At 37.5% G+C, this 15,907-nt stretch overlaps 1 protein-coding gene across 1 annotated transcript; it reads left to right on the top strand.

The window, feature by feature from the left end:
* Positions 1-12,890: 12,890 nt before the first annotated feature.
* On the top strand, positions 12,891-15,063 carry LOC130457117 (elongation of very long chain fatty acids protein 6). Its single transcript, XM_056815691.1, has one exon. It carries the CDS (start codon positions 13,104-13,106, stop codon positions 13,899-13,901), a length of 798 nt encoding a protein of 265 aa, XP_056671669.1. The 5' UTR covers positions 12,891-13,103; the 3' UTR covers positions 13,902-15,063.
* Positions 15,064-15,907: the final 844 nt, after the last annotated feature.

The following is a 15,907-nucleotide window of genomic DNA, read 5'->3' as shown; positions in this document are numbered from 1 at the left end:
AAACTGACATATATTGGGAGAACTTGTTTAAATAAGCAAGTGTCTGAAATTGTATTTATGCAAAATGTAAATATGTATATAGTTAGTTCCATAAGGTCTTAGGCAAATAGAAAGATCAATACATATTTCTATTGGACTGACATCAAGATGCAGGAACACTGTATATTATTATATTATATGTAAATAATCTCTACAAATAATGTATATACATTATACATTAGGTTAGCAACATAGTGATAGAGTCTGTAAATATTTATCATAGTATGTATATATGTTGTACATAAGATTAGGCTATAGATTAGACTAGGGACTTAGAAAATAGTTATGATAAATAGGGAATGGATTAGGAGTAAGTTAAGTATAGCATAGACAGTTATTTTTAGGAATAGACTTAAGCTGCATTTGCAAATAGTAAACTTTTAATTGTTTATTGTAAAGCTGATACTACAGTTGTGTTTAATGGAAATATATATATATATATATATGTATATATATATATAAAGTATTTTGCAAATAATAACAGATATATAAAATAGGAAAACTGTTTTAGTTTAACTTTGCAAGAGTAAGTAGTATTAGTACTAAGATTCAAATTTCTTTATAAATGGTTTTGTTCAAACATTTATTGTACTGAATTTATTGTGAAACCCTAAAACTACCCTTAGCCAAACCTTCTTGCATAGAATTCCTTAGAGTAGATAAAGTTAGCATAGAATGGCGATAGAGTAATTGAGGGAAGTTTACTATTTTTTGGGGGGGTAGTTAGAAATTAGATTTAGTAGCTTGGTAAATATAATAAAAATAAGGGACCTTGAGAAGGTCACAAAAAAACAACAACCCAAAAAATGTGGAAAGGAAAACTGAAGCAAGTTTTGGACTTTCTGCCAATCAGGTGTAACAAACAGTAGTTGGAATGTTAGAGAGACAGTTGGTGGGGGGAAGGGCAATTGGGAGTGGCAGTTGGTTTCTTGACTGACTTGCTTCCTGGCCCTCAGACTAGAAGGAGCCTCTCTCCCTGTATCTGGATAGAAGTGCCTCTATTCCTGATTTTCCCAACTCTGTGCTCTACCTGGATTCCTGTGATCGTGTCATCAAACAAAAGGACTTAAGGGAAGCAGTTTGAACTGTAAGCCCAGTCTTTAGGGGAATCAGCCTGAAGAGACAGGCCCAACCAGCTCTTAAGATAAGATCTTTTCTTCTTGTTGTTGTCTACTGCTAAGACTTTGAACTTTAGAAAACTAGTACAGATTAGCATAGACAGGAATAAAAGATCCCCCCCCCCCCCACCAGCTTGTGAGGCCTGGCCTTAGCTCAAAAGCTGAGAGAGACTCAAACCCAATCTAGGGAAATCCCAATTCCCTCTTCCCTGATACCTCCCCAATCCAAACTTGTTAATAAAATTCATCTTTATTTAAATAACCACAGTCAGATAAGAGGATTATCATTTCAGGGGACATAGAGGGAGCTGAACCTCAGGACAGCCATTCAACCATAGATGGTCCTTATTGGACCCTTTCTGGGTGAAATTGATCTGGGGGGAGGCTTGTTCCTCAGGAGGGTCCATGCTTACCTGCTCTGGGGTATCTTCACCATCAGTCAATAGAGAAGACATCTCTTCAGGCTATCTTAGTTGGCCCATTTTTTGGGAATCCCATTTTTCAAAAATAGCCTCTTGGCAGGGGGCATCTCTCTCCTCTTCACCTGCAGCCATATTCCCTCTCTCTCTTCAATTCCTCCATTCCCTGGTACAAAACCTTCCATATCCATATCCCCTGTTCTTTAATCCCCAACACATTTTCCCTATAAATATTACACTCTGCATCAATTTCTGGGGGTTGTTCCAGTTCTCATGGAATTTGGGAAAATTTTTGGAGAAGTTTCTTAGATAGAAGTCTTATATCTAAACTGTAGAGAGAACTTTGTCAACTATGTAAGAATATGAGTCATTCCCTAATTGATAAAATGATCAAAAGATTTGAATGAATTAATTTTTGGATGAATAAATAAAAGCTCTATGTAACTATATGAAAAATGCTCTAAATCATCACTGAGTAGAGACATAAAAATCAAAGCAACTCTAAGATATCACCTCACACCTCTTAGATTGGCTAAAATGATAAAGCAGTAAAACAACAAATGTTGCAGGGGATATGGAAAAATGGGGTCAGTAAATACACTGTTGATTAAAACTGTGAACTGATCCAACCATCTTGGAGAACAATCTTGGATTATGCTCAAAAAGTCATATGTGTGTGCCTTTTGACCCAGCAATATCATCATATATCCTTATATACTAAAGTGATCTGCAAAAAAGGTAAATAAACTATATGTTCTAAAATCTCTCTTTATGGTGCCAAAAAAGTGGAAATCGAGGAGATACCATGAATTGGAGAATTGTTAAACAAATTGTGGCATTTGATTGTGATGTAATATTACTGTGCCATAAGAAATTACAAACAGGTTAATTTTAGAAAAATATGGGAAGTCCCATGTGAAATTATGAAGTGAAAAGACCAGAACCAAGAGAATATTATATACAGCCATAGAAGTTGTGTATTTCCACCTCCAGAGAAAGAAATAAGTAGAAATAAGAAAGACTGTTTTATATATAAATGTATCTTTTTAAAAATCAAATGATGCCTTCTCTAATGGGAAAGGGGAGGGAGTGAGGGAGTTAATTGGGCATTTTAATTTAACAAACAAATGAATTAAGTGGTTAGATTAAAAATTGGTTTTTAAACGAACTTCATGGCAACATAATCTATTATATAAAACAAGGTTTAATGGGATTGTTTCAGTGCTAGATGTAAAAGAAAAAAAAACCTATCAACAGTCACTCATCATTGGCTTCTGGTTTTGTGGCTTGCCAGCCTATTCTGAAGAAAAGATGAACTTTTATGAAAACCCTTGTGCTTCCCATTTCAAAATTCAGAATAGCCCACTTCCCCTCCCCACCACAGTGGAGGAGATGAATCACAGTACTCTCCAGAGTTCTTCATCTTTCATCTCTTTAACTGTTCTTCCCACTCTTTTCCTCAGCTGGAGTGAGTCTTTGTCCAATATCAGCTTTGGAAAAGTAAACCCTATACGGAAGTGGTAAGATGCCAGTTGCATAGCTGACAACTTGAAACAATTTGGAACAAATGGTAAAAAGCAAACAAAAATGACTCCAACTAGTATCTTCAGATTCTTGGTAGGAATCCTCAAGATACAGAAAGCATTGCTTTTTCTATGCTTCTGAATGAAGAGTGAAAGGAAAAATGGAATCAATTCAATTGAAACTCCCCAGAGAAAGACTGTTTTGTTCTGAATAATAATGATAATACTACTACTACTAACTAGCACTACTATACTGCCTCCTATATGTCAGGCACTGTATTGCGTGATCATTTGATTCTCACAAAAACTCTCCGAGGTAAATGCCATTATTATCCCCTTTTGGTAGTTGATGAAATTGAGACAAATGGAAATTAAGTGACTTGCCCAAGATCTCACAGCTGTGCCTGAGGTCAGGTCTTACTTACTCCACTAAATAAGTGAAGCGAAAATTCTGAAAGAAAGAACACAAAGAGACATTGAAGTTGACATCAGGAATTTATGTCATTAATGGCAGGATCTTCACTTGGAGCATATCAAGGATCATCATGGCACCTTCCTTATAGTGTGGCAGAAAAAGCAGTGAAATGGGTCTGCCTCTTGCTTACTGTGTGATCTTGGAAGAGGTACAATCTCTCTGAACTTCATTTTCTTAAGGTGAAAGAAATTGAGATTATTTAACTTGCATTATCCACTTAAGGTGATTGTGGGGCTAGTGCTTTTCAAGCTTTAAGGGGCTATATTATCTTCTATTTACTTCAATCTTTGAGAGATTTGTGATTTTTCATAAGTGCAGATACTTCAGCCATAAACATTGATTGCAACCCATTTATCTATTACTTAGTAGGTGGTCCTTAGGAATTGCTGTTTCCAAAAAATTAATTGTCAGAATTTTATAGGCAGCTAGGTGGTGCTGGGTCTGGGTGTCAGGAAGACCGGAATTCAAATCCATTATCAGATACTACCTAGCTGTGTGATCCTGGGCAAGTCACTTAGCCTTTGCTGCCTCAGTTTCTTCAGCTGAAATTGGGATAATAATGATTCCTGCCACACAGGATTATTCTGAGGATCAAATGAGATAATATGTGTTAGGTACTTAACACAGTGCCTGGCACATAGTAGTCACTTAATACTTGTTCTTTTCATCCTACTGCTACCTTGGTCATGAGTCCATCCTTCTCTCTTTCATTTTCAGTCCATCTGTCTCTATCCTACATACATAATTTCCACGTTGACAGAAAATAGTTAGAGAAATACTTTTTTTTTACTTTATATTCCCAGTTTCTACCACAGAGCCTGGCATGTAGTAGTTCTTTAATCAAAGCTTGTTGGTTGGTCAATTGATTGATGAGTCTTTCTGAACTTCTCAGCTGATAGTGGGTATGCAGTCTGCTTCTAGACCCAAATTTGAAGTCTTTTCAGATTGGTGGGACTTGCCAGAGCCATCTTATGTCTATTGACTTTAAGGATCCAGGCTCATATTCAAACTGTGCTGAAGAAGCACTCTGGAAGAGAAATTTAACTGAGAACTATCCCTCTGATACAAACAAAAGAAAACAGAGATGTGGGAAGGAATCACTAATGCTCTGACTCTAGATTTGATGAGACAGACACCTCACTCTATATGTGGGACTGAAATACCATACTACTCTCTAAGTATACTTCTTTGTTTCTGAAAGATTTAATTTAATGTTGATCAGTTTCTTGAAATAGGACATTAATCACTTCCGGGTAATCATGGCTGCAATCTAGACGCCACACACTTCCTCTCCCTGGCACCAAACGAAATAGACTACATCAAAGGAGCATAAAAATCACCTTTGGAGGAACAGAAGGACTCCCCAGTACTCCCCAGTACCCCACAGAGGTGAAAGTATGTGGGGTTTGAACATTTTCACACTATAATAAGGAGGAAAAGCTTGCACAGAAACGTGAACTGAGCCGCCCTCCCCCTTCCACCTCCCCCACCAAACCAGAGTGAGCTACCGGAGTGCTCACTGGGACAGCGAGTGAGTGGGGAATGTCTCTGTCTGGGGGGGGCACTCCAGGGTCCTTGGGATCAGGGGCCTGCCAGGAAAAAACGTCTCAGAGCGGTTTCACGGGAGAATCCTGCACTGAGCAAAGGGGGCCCAGGGAGCTGTACTCGGGGTGGTTGCGCTGAGCATCTGGGCGGAGCTAAACACCAGGGGCAGACCACACGCTGATTATCTGGGTGGAGCTGAACACCTGGGCAGTTTGGCTGTGATCAGGGGCCCAGCGCTCTAAGAAACCTCGGAGGCTGGGAAGAACTAGTCTGAGGCAACCTAAATTCACAGAAAACCCACCCATATCACCCAGACCCAAGACCAAAAAGGAAAGGGGAATAAAACCACCAAAGGGATGGCTTACATGGCCCAAAATCAAGCCTCCAGGAAGAAAGGGAAAAAGGTGACTATTGAAAACTTTTATGGTGGAAGTACCCAAGGAAAAGAAGAGAATGAGGATGAAATCCAAAAAAAAATCAGAACATGCCTCCCCAAATGGAAACTATCAACAAGCTCTGGAAGATCTCAAACTGGAACTTACCCAAAAGATGGAAACCTGGAAAGAAAAATGGGAGAAAGAGATCAGCAGTCTGACAGATAAGACTGCTCAATTGGAAAAAGAGCTGGAAGAATCCAACAGAAGGGCAGACAAAGCTGAAAAGCAAAACCAGTCCCTAATGACCAGAATTAAGCAACTCGAAGAAAGTGAGATCATAAAACAGCAAGAATCAATAAAGCAAAGCCACAAAATTAATGAATTAGAAGAAAACATAAAATATCTCACTGAAAAGGTCACAGACTTGGAAAACAGAGAAAGAAGAGACAACCTCCGAATTATCGGTTTCCCAGAAAAACCAGAGATAAACAATAAACTCGATGTTATTCTACAGGAGATTATAAAAGAAAATGCCCCCACGTTCTGGAGCAAGGGGGCAAAATAGAAATAGAAAGAGTTCATAGAACACCCTCTATACTAAATCCCCAAAAGACAACCCCTAGGAATGTAATTGCCAAATTCAAGAGCTTCCAAGAAAAGGAGAAAATCCTACAAGAAGCCAAGAAGAGGAGCTTCAGATATAGGGGGGCTGCCATAAGGATCACACAGGACTTAGCAGCTAACACACTAAGAGACCACAAAGCATGGAACACGATATTTAGAAAGGCAAGAGAGCTGGGTCTCCAACCAAGAATCAACTACCCAGCAAAACTGACTATATACTTCCAGGGGAAAGTATGGGCATTCAACAAAATAGAAGATTTCCAAGCATTTGCTAAGAAAAGACCAGAGCTTAGTGGAAAATTTGATATCCAAGCACAGAAAGCAAGAGAAACATGAAAAGGTAAATATGAAAGAAAGGGAAAAGGAGATAAATCTTATCTTTTTCTTTAAGTCAAACTCTCTTCTATAAGGACTACATTTACATCAAATTATATATATTAATATGTGGGGAAAATGTTTTGTGTAACTCTCAAAAATTGTATGCATCATAAGAGTAGTTAGAAGAAACATGCATAGGGAAAGATTGGGGCATTAAGAAGATTTGGGGAAAGTGGGGGCAAAGAAAGGAAAAGGGAGGGGGGAACCATCGATAACACTAAGATTTACTTCAAGAAATAGGGGGGACTTAATAGAATAATCTTTCCCATATAAAGATACACATGGGAAGGGGAGGGGAAGAATTCTTATATGAGAACGAGAGGAAGAGAGCGTGAAGTGGTATTACTTAAACCTTACTCTCAGTGAAATCAAATCTGAGAGGGAAGAACATCTAGATCCAGTGGGATCCTGAATTCTATCTTATCCAACAGGGCAAGAAAGAAAGGAAAATTAAGGAGGGGGAGGGGAGAGGGAGTATAAAAAGGGAAGGAAGGAGAGGGGGGAGGGGAAGGGAGCATAAAAAGGGAGAGGCTAGAAAGGGAAGCATATCAAGGGAGGGAACTAGGGGGATTGACCTAAAGTAAATCACTGGTTCAAAAGGAGATAGCTAAAGAAGAAAGGTCAGAACTAGGGGAAGATATCAAAATGCCAGCAAATCCACAAATGACAATCATAACTTTGAATGTGAATGGGATGAACTCACCCATAAAATGTAGACAAATAGCAGAGTGGATTAGAACCCCAAACCCAACCATTTGTTGTCTTCAAGAAACACATATGAGGCGGGTTGACACTCACGAGGTTAGAATTAAAGGTTGGAGTAAGACCTTTTGGGCCTCAACTGATAGAAAGAAGGTAGGAGTTGCAATCATGATATCTGACAAAGCCAAAGCAAAAATAGACCTGATCAAAAGGGATAGGGAAGGTCAATATATTCTGTTAAAAGGGAGTATAGACAATGAGGAAATATCACTAATCAATATGTATGCACCAAATGGTATAGCATCCAAATTTTTAATAGAGAAACTAGGAGAATTGAAGGAGGAAATAGACAGTAAAACCATACTAGTGGGAGACTTGAACCAACCACTATCAAATTTAGATATATCAAACCAAAAAATAAACAAGAAAGAGGTAAAAGAGGTGAATGAATTCTTAGAAAAATTAGAGTTAATAGACATATGGAGAAAAATAAATAGGGACAAAAAGGAATACACCTTCTTTTCAGCACCACATGGCACATTCACAAAAATAGATCATACACTAGGTCACAGAAACATGGCACTCAAATGCAGAAAAGCAGAAATAATAAATGCAACCTTTTCAGATCACAAGGCAATAAAAATATTGATCGGTAAGGGTACATGGAGAGCCAAATCAAAAATTAATTGGAAATTAAATAATATGATACTCCAAAATCGGTTAGTTAGAGAAGAAATCATAGAAACAATTAATAATTTCGTTGAGGAAAACGACAACAGTGAGACATCCTTTCAAACCTTATGGGATGCAGCCAAGGAAGTACTTAGAGGAAAATTCATATTCCTGAGTGCATATATTAACAAATTAGGAAGGACAGAGATAAAGGAATTGGAAATGCAAATAAAAAAACTTGAGAACGAACAAATTAAAAACCCCCAGCAGAAAACCAAACTAGAGATCCTAAAAATTAAGGGAGAAATTAATAAAATCAAAAGTGACAGAACTATTGAGCTAATAAACAAGACTAGAAATTGGTACTTTGAAAAAACAGACAACATAGACAAAGTACTGGTCAATCTAATTAAAAAAAGGAAAGAAGAAAGGCAAATTAACAGCATCAAGGATGAAAAGGGGGATCTCACCTCCAATGAAGAGGAAATTAAGGCAATCATTAAAAACTACTTTGCCCAACTATATGGCAATAAATATACCAACCTAGGTGATATGGATGAATATTTACAAAAATATAAATTGCCTAGACTAACAGAAGAAGAAATAGTTTTCTTAAATAATCCCATATCAGAAAAAGAAATCCAACAGGCCATCAAAGAACTTCCTAAGAAAAAATCGCCAGGGCCTGATGGATTCACCAGTGAATTCTATCAAACATTCAAAGAACAGCTAACTCCAATACTATACAAAGTATTTGACATAATAAGCAAAGAGGGAGTTCTACCAAAATCCTTTTATGACACAAACATGGTACTAAATCCAAAGCCAGGCAGGTCAAAAACAGAGAAAGAAAATTATAGACCAATATCCCTAATGAATATAGATGCAAAAATCTTAAATAGGATACTAGCAAAAAGACTCCAGCAAGTGATCAGAAGGGTCATCTACCATGATCAAGTAGGATTTATACCAGGGATGCAGGGCTGGTTCAATATTAGGAAAACTATCCACATAATTGACCACATCAACAAGCAAACCAACAAAAACCACATGATTATCTCAATAGATGCAGAAAAAGCCTTTGATAAAATACAACACCCATTCCTACTAAAAACACTAGAAAACATAGAAATAGAAGGGTCATTCCTAAAAATAATAAACAGTATATATCTAAAACCATCAGCTAATATCATCTGCAATGGGGATAAACTAAATCCATTCCCATTAAGATCAGGAGTGAAACAAGGATGCCCATTATCACCTCTATTATTTGACATTGTATTAGAAACACTAGCAGTAGCAATTAGAGAAGAAAAAGAAATTGAAGGCATTAAAATAGGCAAGGAGGAGACCAAATTATCGCTCTTTGCAGATGACATGATGATCTACTTAAAGAATCCTAGAGATTCAACCAAAAAGCTAATCAAAATAATCAACAACTTTAGCAAAGTTGCAGGATACAAAATAAACCCACATAAGTCATCAGCATTTCTATATAATTCCAACACAGTTCAGCAGCAAGAACTAGAAAGAGGAATCCCATTCAAAATTACCTTAGACAAAATAAAATACTTAGGAATATCTCCCGAGACAAACACAGGAACTATATGAACATAACTACAAAACACTTTCCACACAACTAAAACTAGACTTGAACAATTGGAAGAACATTAACTGCTCATCGGTAGGACGAGCCAATATAATAAAAATGACTGTCCTACCAAACTCATCTATCTATTTAGTGCCATACCCATGGAACTTCCAAAAAATTATTTTTACTGATTTAGATAAAAACATAACAAAGTTCATTTGGAAGAACAAAAGATCAAGGATATCCAGGGAAATAATGAAAAAAAAATACAAAGGAAAGGAGCCTTGCAGTCCCAGATCTCAGACTATATTATAAAGCAGCGGTCACCAAAACAATCTGGTACTGGCTAAGAGACAGAAAGGAGGATCAGTGGAATAGACTGGGGGCAAGCAACCTCAGCAAGACAGTATATGACAAACCCAAAGATCCCAGCTTTTGGGACAAAAATCCACTATTTCATAAAAACTGTTGGGAAAATTGGAGGACACGGTGGGAAAGATTAGGTTTAGATCAACACCTCACACCCTACACCACGTTAAATTCAAAATGGGTGAATGACTTGAACATAAAGAAGGAAACTGTAAGAAAATTAGGTGAACAGAGAATAGCATACATTTCAGACCTTTGGGAAGGGAAAGACTTCAAAACCAAGCAAGACTTAGAAAGAGTTACAAAATGCAAAATAAATAATCTGGAATACATCAAATTCAAAAGTTTTTGTACAAACAAAACCAATGTAACCAAAATCAGAAGGGTAGCAACAAATTGTGAAATCTCTTCATAAAAACCTCTGAGAAAGGTTTAATTACTCAAATTTACAAAGAACTAAATCAATTGTAGAAAAACTCAAGCCATTCTCCAATTGATAAATGGGCAAGGGACATGAACAGGCAGTTCTCAGCCAAAGAAATCAAAACTATTAATAAGCACACGAAAAAGTGTTCTACATCTCTTATAATCAGAGAGATGCAAATCAAAACAACTCTGAGGTATCACTTAACACCTAGCAGATTGACTAACATGACAGCTATGGAAAGTAATGAATGCTGGAGGGGATGTGGCAAAGTAGGGACACTAATTCATTGCTGGTGGAGTTGTGAACTGATCCAACCATTCTGGAGGGCAATTTGGAACTATGCCCAAAGGGTGATAAAAGACTGTCTGCCCTTTGATCCAGCCATAGCACTGCTGGGTTTGTACCCCAAAGAGATAATAAGGAAAAATACTTGTACATGAATATTTATAGCTGCACTCTTTGTGGTGGCCAAAAATTGGAAAACTAGGGGATGCCCATCAATTGGGGAATGGCTGAACAAATTGTGTTATATGTTGGTGATGGAATACTATTGTGTTAAAAGGAATAATAAAGTGGAGGAATTCCATGGAGACTGGAACAACCTCCAGGAAGTGATGCAGAGCGAAAGGAGCAGAACCAGGAAAACATTGTACACAGAGACTGATACATTGTGGTACAATCGAAGGTAATGGACTTCTCCATTAGTGTCAATGCAATGTCCCTGAACAATCTGCAGGGATCTAAAAAATACTATCCACAAGCAGAGGATAAACTGTGGGAGTAAAAACACCGATGAAAAGCAACTGCTTGACTACAGGGGTTGAGGGGATATGACTGAGGAGAGACTCTAAATGAACACTCTAATGCAAATACCAACAACAGGGAAATGGGTTCGAGTCAAGAACACATGTGATACCCAGTGGAATTGTGTGTCTGCTATGGGAGAGGGAAACGTGGTGGGGGGGGGGGGCGGGGAGGAAAAGAAAATGATCTTTGTTTCCAGTGAATAATGTTTGGAAATGACCAAATAAAATAATGTTTAAAATTAAAAAAAAAAAAAGAAATAGGACATTAATCTAAATTCCTGGAATTTGAGATGATGGTGACACAATGGTGAAAAAGGAGGCAAAGGGTACTAGGAATCAAGCAGTATTTTAATCACTGATAAAAGTTAATTTAATGCTTAATTTAATATGAGAGTTTGCTCAGTGAACAAATCAGTGCACAACTGGAGAAAGGCAATCACATAAATGTTTATATTCTTGTTATAAATCAATCCAGAATACAGAAGGAAGTTGCAGCTAAATGGAAGTATGACTCAGAGTTTTTTTCTCAGAGAAGCAAATAAAAGCATTGTTAGAGTTGATTTTATTGTGTTCAAAGGAAACAAGAAATAATTTCCTAAGAACCTTGACTATGTTGCCACATAGGGCTCATTATAGGTGTAAATGAAAAAAAAATGCCATAAAGAAAAATATCTCATGTACCAATATTGTTGTAGAGGTTGCAATATAAAAATCTTAGGAAAGTTCCTAATAATATCCTCCAAATCATGTACCCAAGAATTTCCATTTCTTCCATGCCAAAGTAGGTACAAGGGGGAAAATAAGGTTTGAGGTTAAGAAATGAAAGTAGCTGAAGACTTTTTAGATAATTCAATAGATTCACTGCCCTACATTATGAATTTTCTTTAAGAAGAAAAGTTAAAAGTCTCTGGACTTGGTGAATTCTGATCATCACGAAAAATGAAATCAAATATATCTAATGCAGACAATGCCTGATAATCAACAGTAGAATAATTTTGGAATCAAAGTGGTTTTAATTGTAAGGGAAGTTAAGTCTATGAAGCAAGACTATTGATTAGAGCAAAAATAAAAATCAATAACAAATAAGAAGAAAAGAGGTCTAAGAAGATATTGTGTAATTACAACTCTAACTTGACTTATTCAAACAAAATAAGTGTCATAAAATGGGAAGGGAACAAAAGAAAATTCATTTACTCTGATTATTAGTATTTTCCTTTAGCATTTTAAATAATATCGATCAAATTCTACAGCAAGGATGCCATCAGAGATCAGAGATTGCTTTAGTCAACAAATATTTGTTTTCCTCTCAAATGGAGAGATGAGAGATGTGACAACATCTTGTAATGCTTGTTTTAAAAATAGAATTGTTTTCAAAACATGAAGCTAGCAAATTGGTAAAGATGACAAAAAGTCAGGAATGGAACATGTTAGAAAGGTTGTAGAAAGAAAGGAATGGTATGGAAATAAAAGAAAATGTATTTTTGTTGAAGCTATAGATTGGTACAATCATTTTGGAAAGTAATTGGGATTACACAAATATAATAATTAAAATGTCCATAGCACTGGAACCAAAAATTCTGTTGGTAGGCACAAATGCCAACAAGGTCATGGACAAAAATGAAAGGAACCAAATAGATAGGCATACATAAGTATGTGTGTGTGTACATATATGTATATATATACAGGTTTATAATATGTATGTGTGTGTGTCATCAAAGGAGGCATAAAATAGGGGTGTGTGCTCTGCAAAGAGGTTCATCATCATCATGGAGAATGTCCTGCAAATGCAAAAGTAATTCCTTTTATGACTCTATTTTGGCCAGACACCGGAGAAGGAGAATAGGAAGGGCAGGAAAAAGCAATGCTAAATCCAGGATACAGCTGAGAGAGACAAGAGAGGCTGCACCGGGAGAAGGAGAAATTGGGGGGTGGGTGGGGGAAGGACCGTAGAGAATACTAGAAAGGGGAGAAAAGGCTTTTTGCAGATAATTTACATATTTTTATATAGAATACGCAGGGACTCAGAGAACCAGTTCCAATGAACATGTCAGTGTTGACTTTGCAAGAATATGAATTTGAAAAGCAATTCAACGAGAATGAAGCCATCCAGTGGATGCAAGAGAACTGGAAGAAATCGTTCTTGTTTTCAGCGCTGTATGCTGCCTTTATATTCGGTGGTCGGCACCTAATGAACAAGCGAGCAAAGTTTGAGCTGAGGAAACCTCTTGTGTTGTGGTCCCTGAGCCTTGCAGTCTTCAGTATATTCGGTGCTCTTCGAACTGGTGCTTATATGGTGTACATTTTGATGACCAAAGGCCTGAAGCAATCAGTTTGTGATCAGAGTTTTTACATTGGACCTGTCAGCAAATTTTGGGCTTATGCATTTGTATTAAGCAAAGCACCGGAACTTGGAGATACAATATTCATTATTCTTAGAAAACAGAAACTCATCTTTCTGCATTGGTACCACCATATCACTGTGCTTCTCTACTCTTGGTACTCTTACAAGGACATGGTGGCTGGAGGCGGCTGGTTCATGACGATGAACTACGGGGTGCACGCGGTGATGTACTCTTACTACGCCCTGCGGGCGGCGGGCTTCCGGGTCTCCAGGAAGTTTGCTATGTTCATCACCCTCTCCCAGATCACACAGATGTTGATGGGTCTCGTAGTCAATTACCTGGTCTTCTACTGGATGCAGCAAGACCAATGCCACTCTCATGTTCAGAATATCATCTGGTCTTCTCTCATGTACGTCAGCTACTTTGTACTCTTCTGTCATTTTTTCTTTGAAGCCTACATCGGCAAAATGAGGAAAACAAGGAAGGCTGAATAATGTTGGAACTGAGAAGGAAGCCATCGCTCAGGGTCATCAAGAAAAAAAAAACAGACAAAAGAAAATGGCACAAGGAATCATATATGGTGCAGCTAAAAATAATAATAATTTAAAACAAAACTTGGCAGCTTAGGGGTAACTAGGTTGATCTAACCCAGTAAGTTTATGATCCTTTTATGGTGAGGACTCACTGAGTTCAACTCCATCTTAAAGGACTGCTGCTGAGAGACACTATCCCTCCCGTACCTGTCGACTCTAGGGGAAAAAAATGAAAGAAAGAAAAGGCAAATGAAGGTTATTAACAAATTTTATGAAAAAATATTTAATAAGTGTTATATTTCCCTAAGGACAGAAGACTTTTACTAAAAACAAAACAAAACAAAAAAAATCAACTTATTTCTATATCCTTTCTAATCTTTTTTCAACACTAAACTCGAGCCAACAAGAAAAAAGACAAAATTGGTGGAGGTGCAGGGGTGTGCCGTAGAACCAATGCTTTGGCAGACATGAAAACGCTCCTTGGGAATGGCTGGCAATTTTAGGCCAAATGGAAGAGGTATCTAGACGGTTTATTAAGGTTGTCCTGAGCCATAACTTGACGAGGAAGGGGAAAGCTTTTCCTACTGCAATCTAGAAATTGTAGGCAGCCCTTTTGCTAGTGAGTATACAAAAACCAGCTGGGGGATGATCCTTTGACCAGGTTTTTAAAATGAATAAAACATGACTGCCCAGTTCCAAATGAGAGAATTTTCCAAGTGCATTTCCAATGGAAGTCCAGCGATTTCTATTACTGCATAAAAGAGGTTAATCTTTGTTCTCTTGTCTGAGACTTTTAAAAAGAAACTTGGGAGGGGAGGGAGAATGGGAAACAATTTTTTAAAAAAGAAGATGAAGAAGAAGAAGGCAAAAACCACAACCAAATAATATGAAAATTGATCCTTTACTGGCTAGAAAGTTTTCGGAGGGGCATGAGAGAGGGATTTTCAGGAAAAAGAAGACACAAGATTTCATAAATGTGGGCAACATGTATATTCCTCTATATAATCACTCTCTCTCTCACACGCACACACACACACAGAGCTTTCAATGTAAAAACCTGTGATATGGTACACATTTTCTATTTTTTTGTGACTTTCAAGAATTATATGCAGTATTGAGTTAACACTGTGTTTTTTGCACCTCGTACGCCCGCCACCCAAGCAGGGTAGAGGTGTTTAAAAGTGCCCTCCTCTCAGAGAATACAAGGGAACACATTTGGCCCTGACGGTCGAAAATCCAAGACCCCTAAAGAATGAACCCCTCAAGTTTTGAAATCCATTTAAAAACCACAGGGAAGACAACACCGGCCCATTGACCCCATCCAAGTTAGCTTCAGAAGTCAAACAAGGTCCCTCACTCTGGAATTCAGAGAATCAGTTTTTAAGAGCCATATTCTCTAAAGGCAAAGTTAGATTACGTTATCTGTAATATTTCAGTCCTTTACAAGCCAAATAAGTGTGTACAAGTTCTTAGTATTTCAAAGAAGCAATCATGTAAAGTCATTGTTTCTCGTGATACTGTAGTACTCTAAATTGTTAAGTAGTTTAAAAATTAGAAGAAAATAGATAAACCGATTAGGGGCTTCTATTCTGCATAGGAACTATCCATTTGACCACACACATTATGCACACTGTGTGGGCCGCACCGAACTGAACTGCAAAGCCCAACTGAGTAGACACACATTTTTCTGGCTATTAGAAAAAGATGGTCATTTATCTTTCTTGCTTTATTGGAGAGTGTACAGTACAAGGAATTTTTCAAATTATTTTTGTATTATTTTAGCTTTAATTGTGCTATCATTCATGAAATGGAGCTGCTCTGGTTTTCTGTCAAAGATGACAAGGGCTTTGTGTGTGTGTGTGCGTGTGTGTGCGTGTGCGTGCGTGTGTGTGCGTGTGCGTGCGTGTGTGTGTGTGTGTGTGAGGCATTAAAAGGAAAAAAAAAGAATAAAGTTACATTCCATTCGG

The sequence above is a fragment of the Monodelphis domestica genome, chromosome 2 (assembly GCF_027887165.1).
Source record: "Monodelphis domestica isolate mMonDom1 chromosome 2, mMonDom1.pri, whole genome shotgun sequence".
In the NCBI taxonomy this organism is placed as follows: Eukaryota; Metazoa; Chordata; class Mammalia; order Didelphimorphia; family Didelphidae; genus Monodelphis; species Monodelphis domestica.
Note: the sequence above shows the minus strand (reverse complement) of the source record. Positions and strands in the feature narration are given on the sequence as shown.

What these genes read in the sequence shown, in the direction of transcription:
- LOC130457117 (XM_056815691.1), top strand. Translation starts at nt 13,104, where the DNA reads ATGAACATGTCAGTGTTGACTTTGCAAGAATATGAATTTGAAAAGCAA.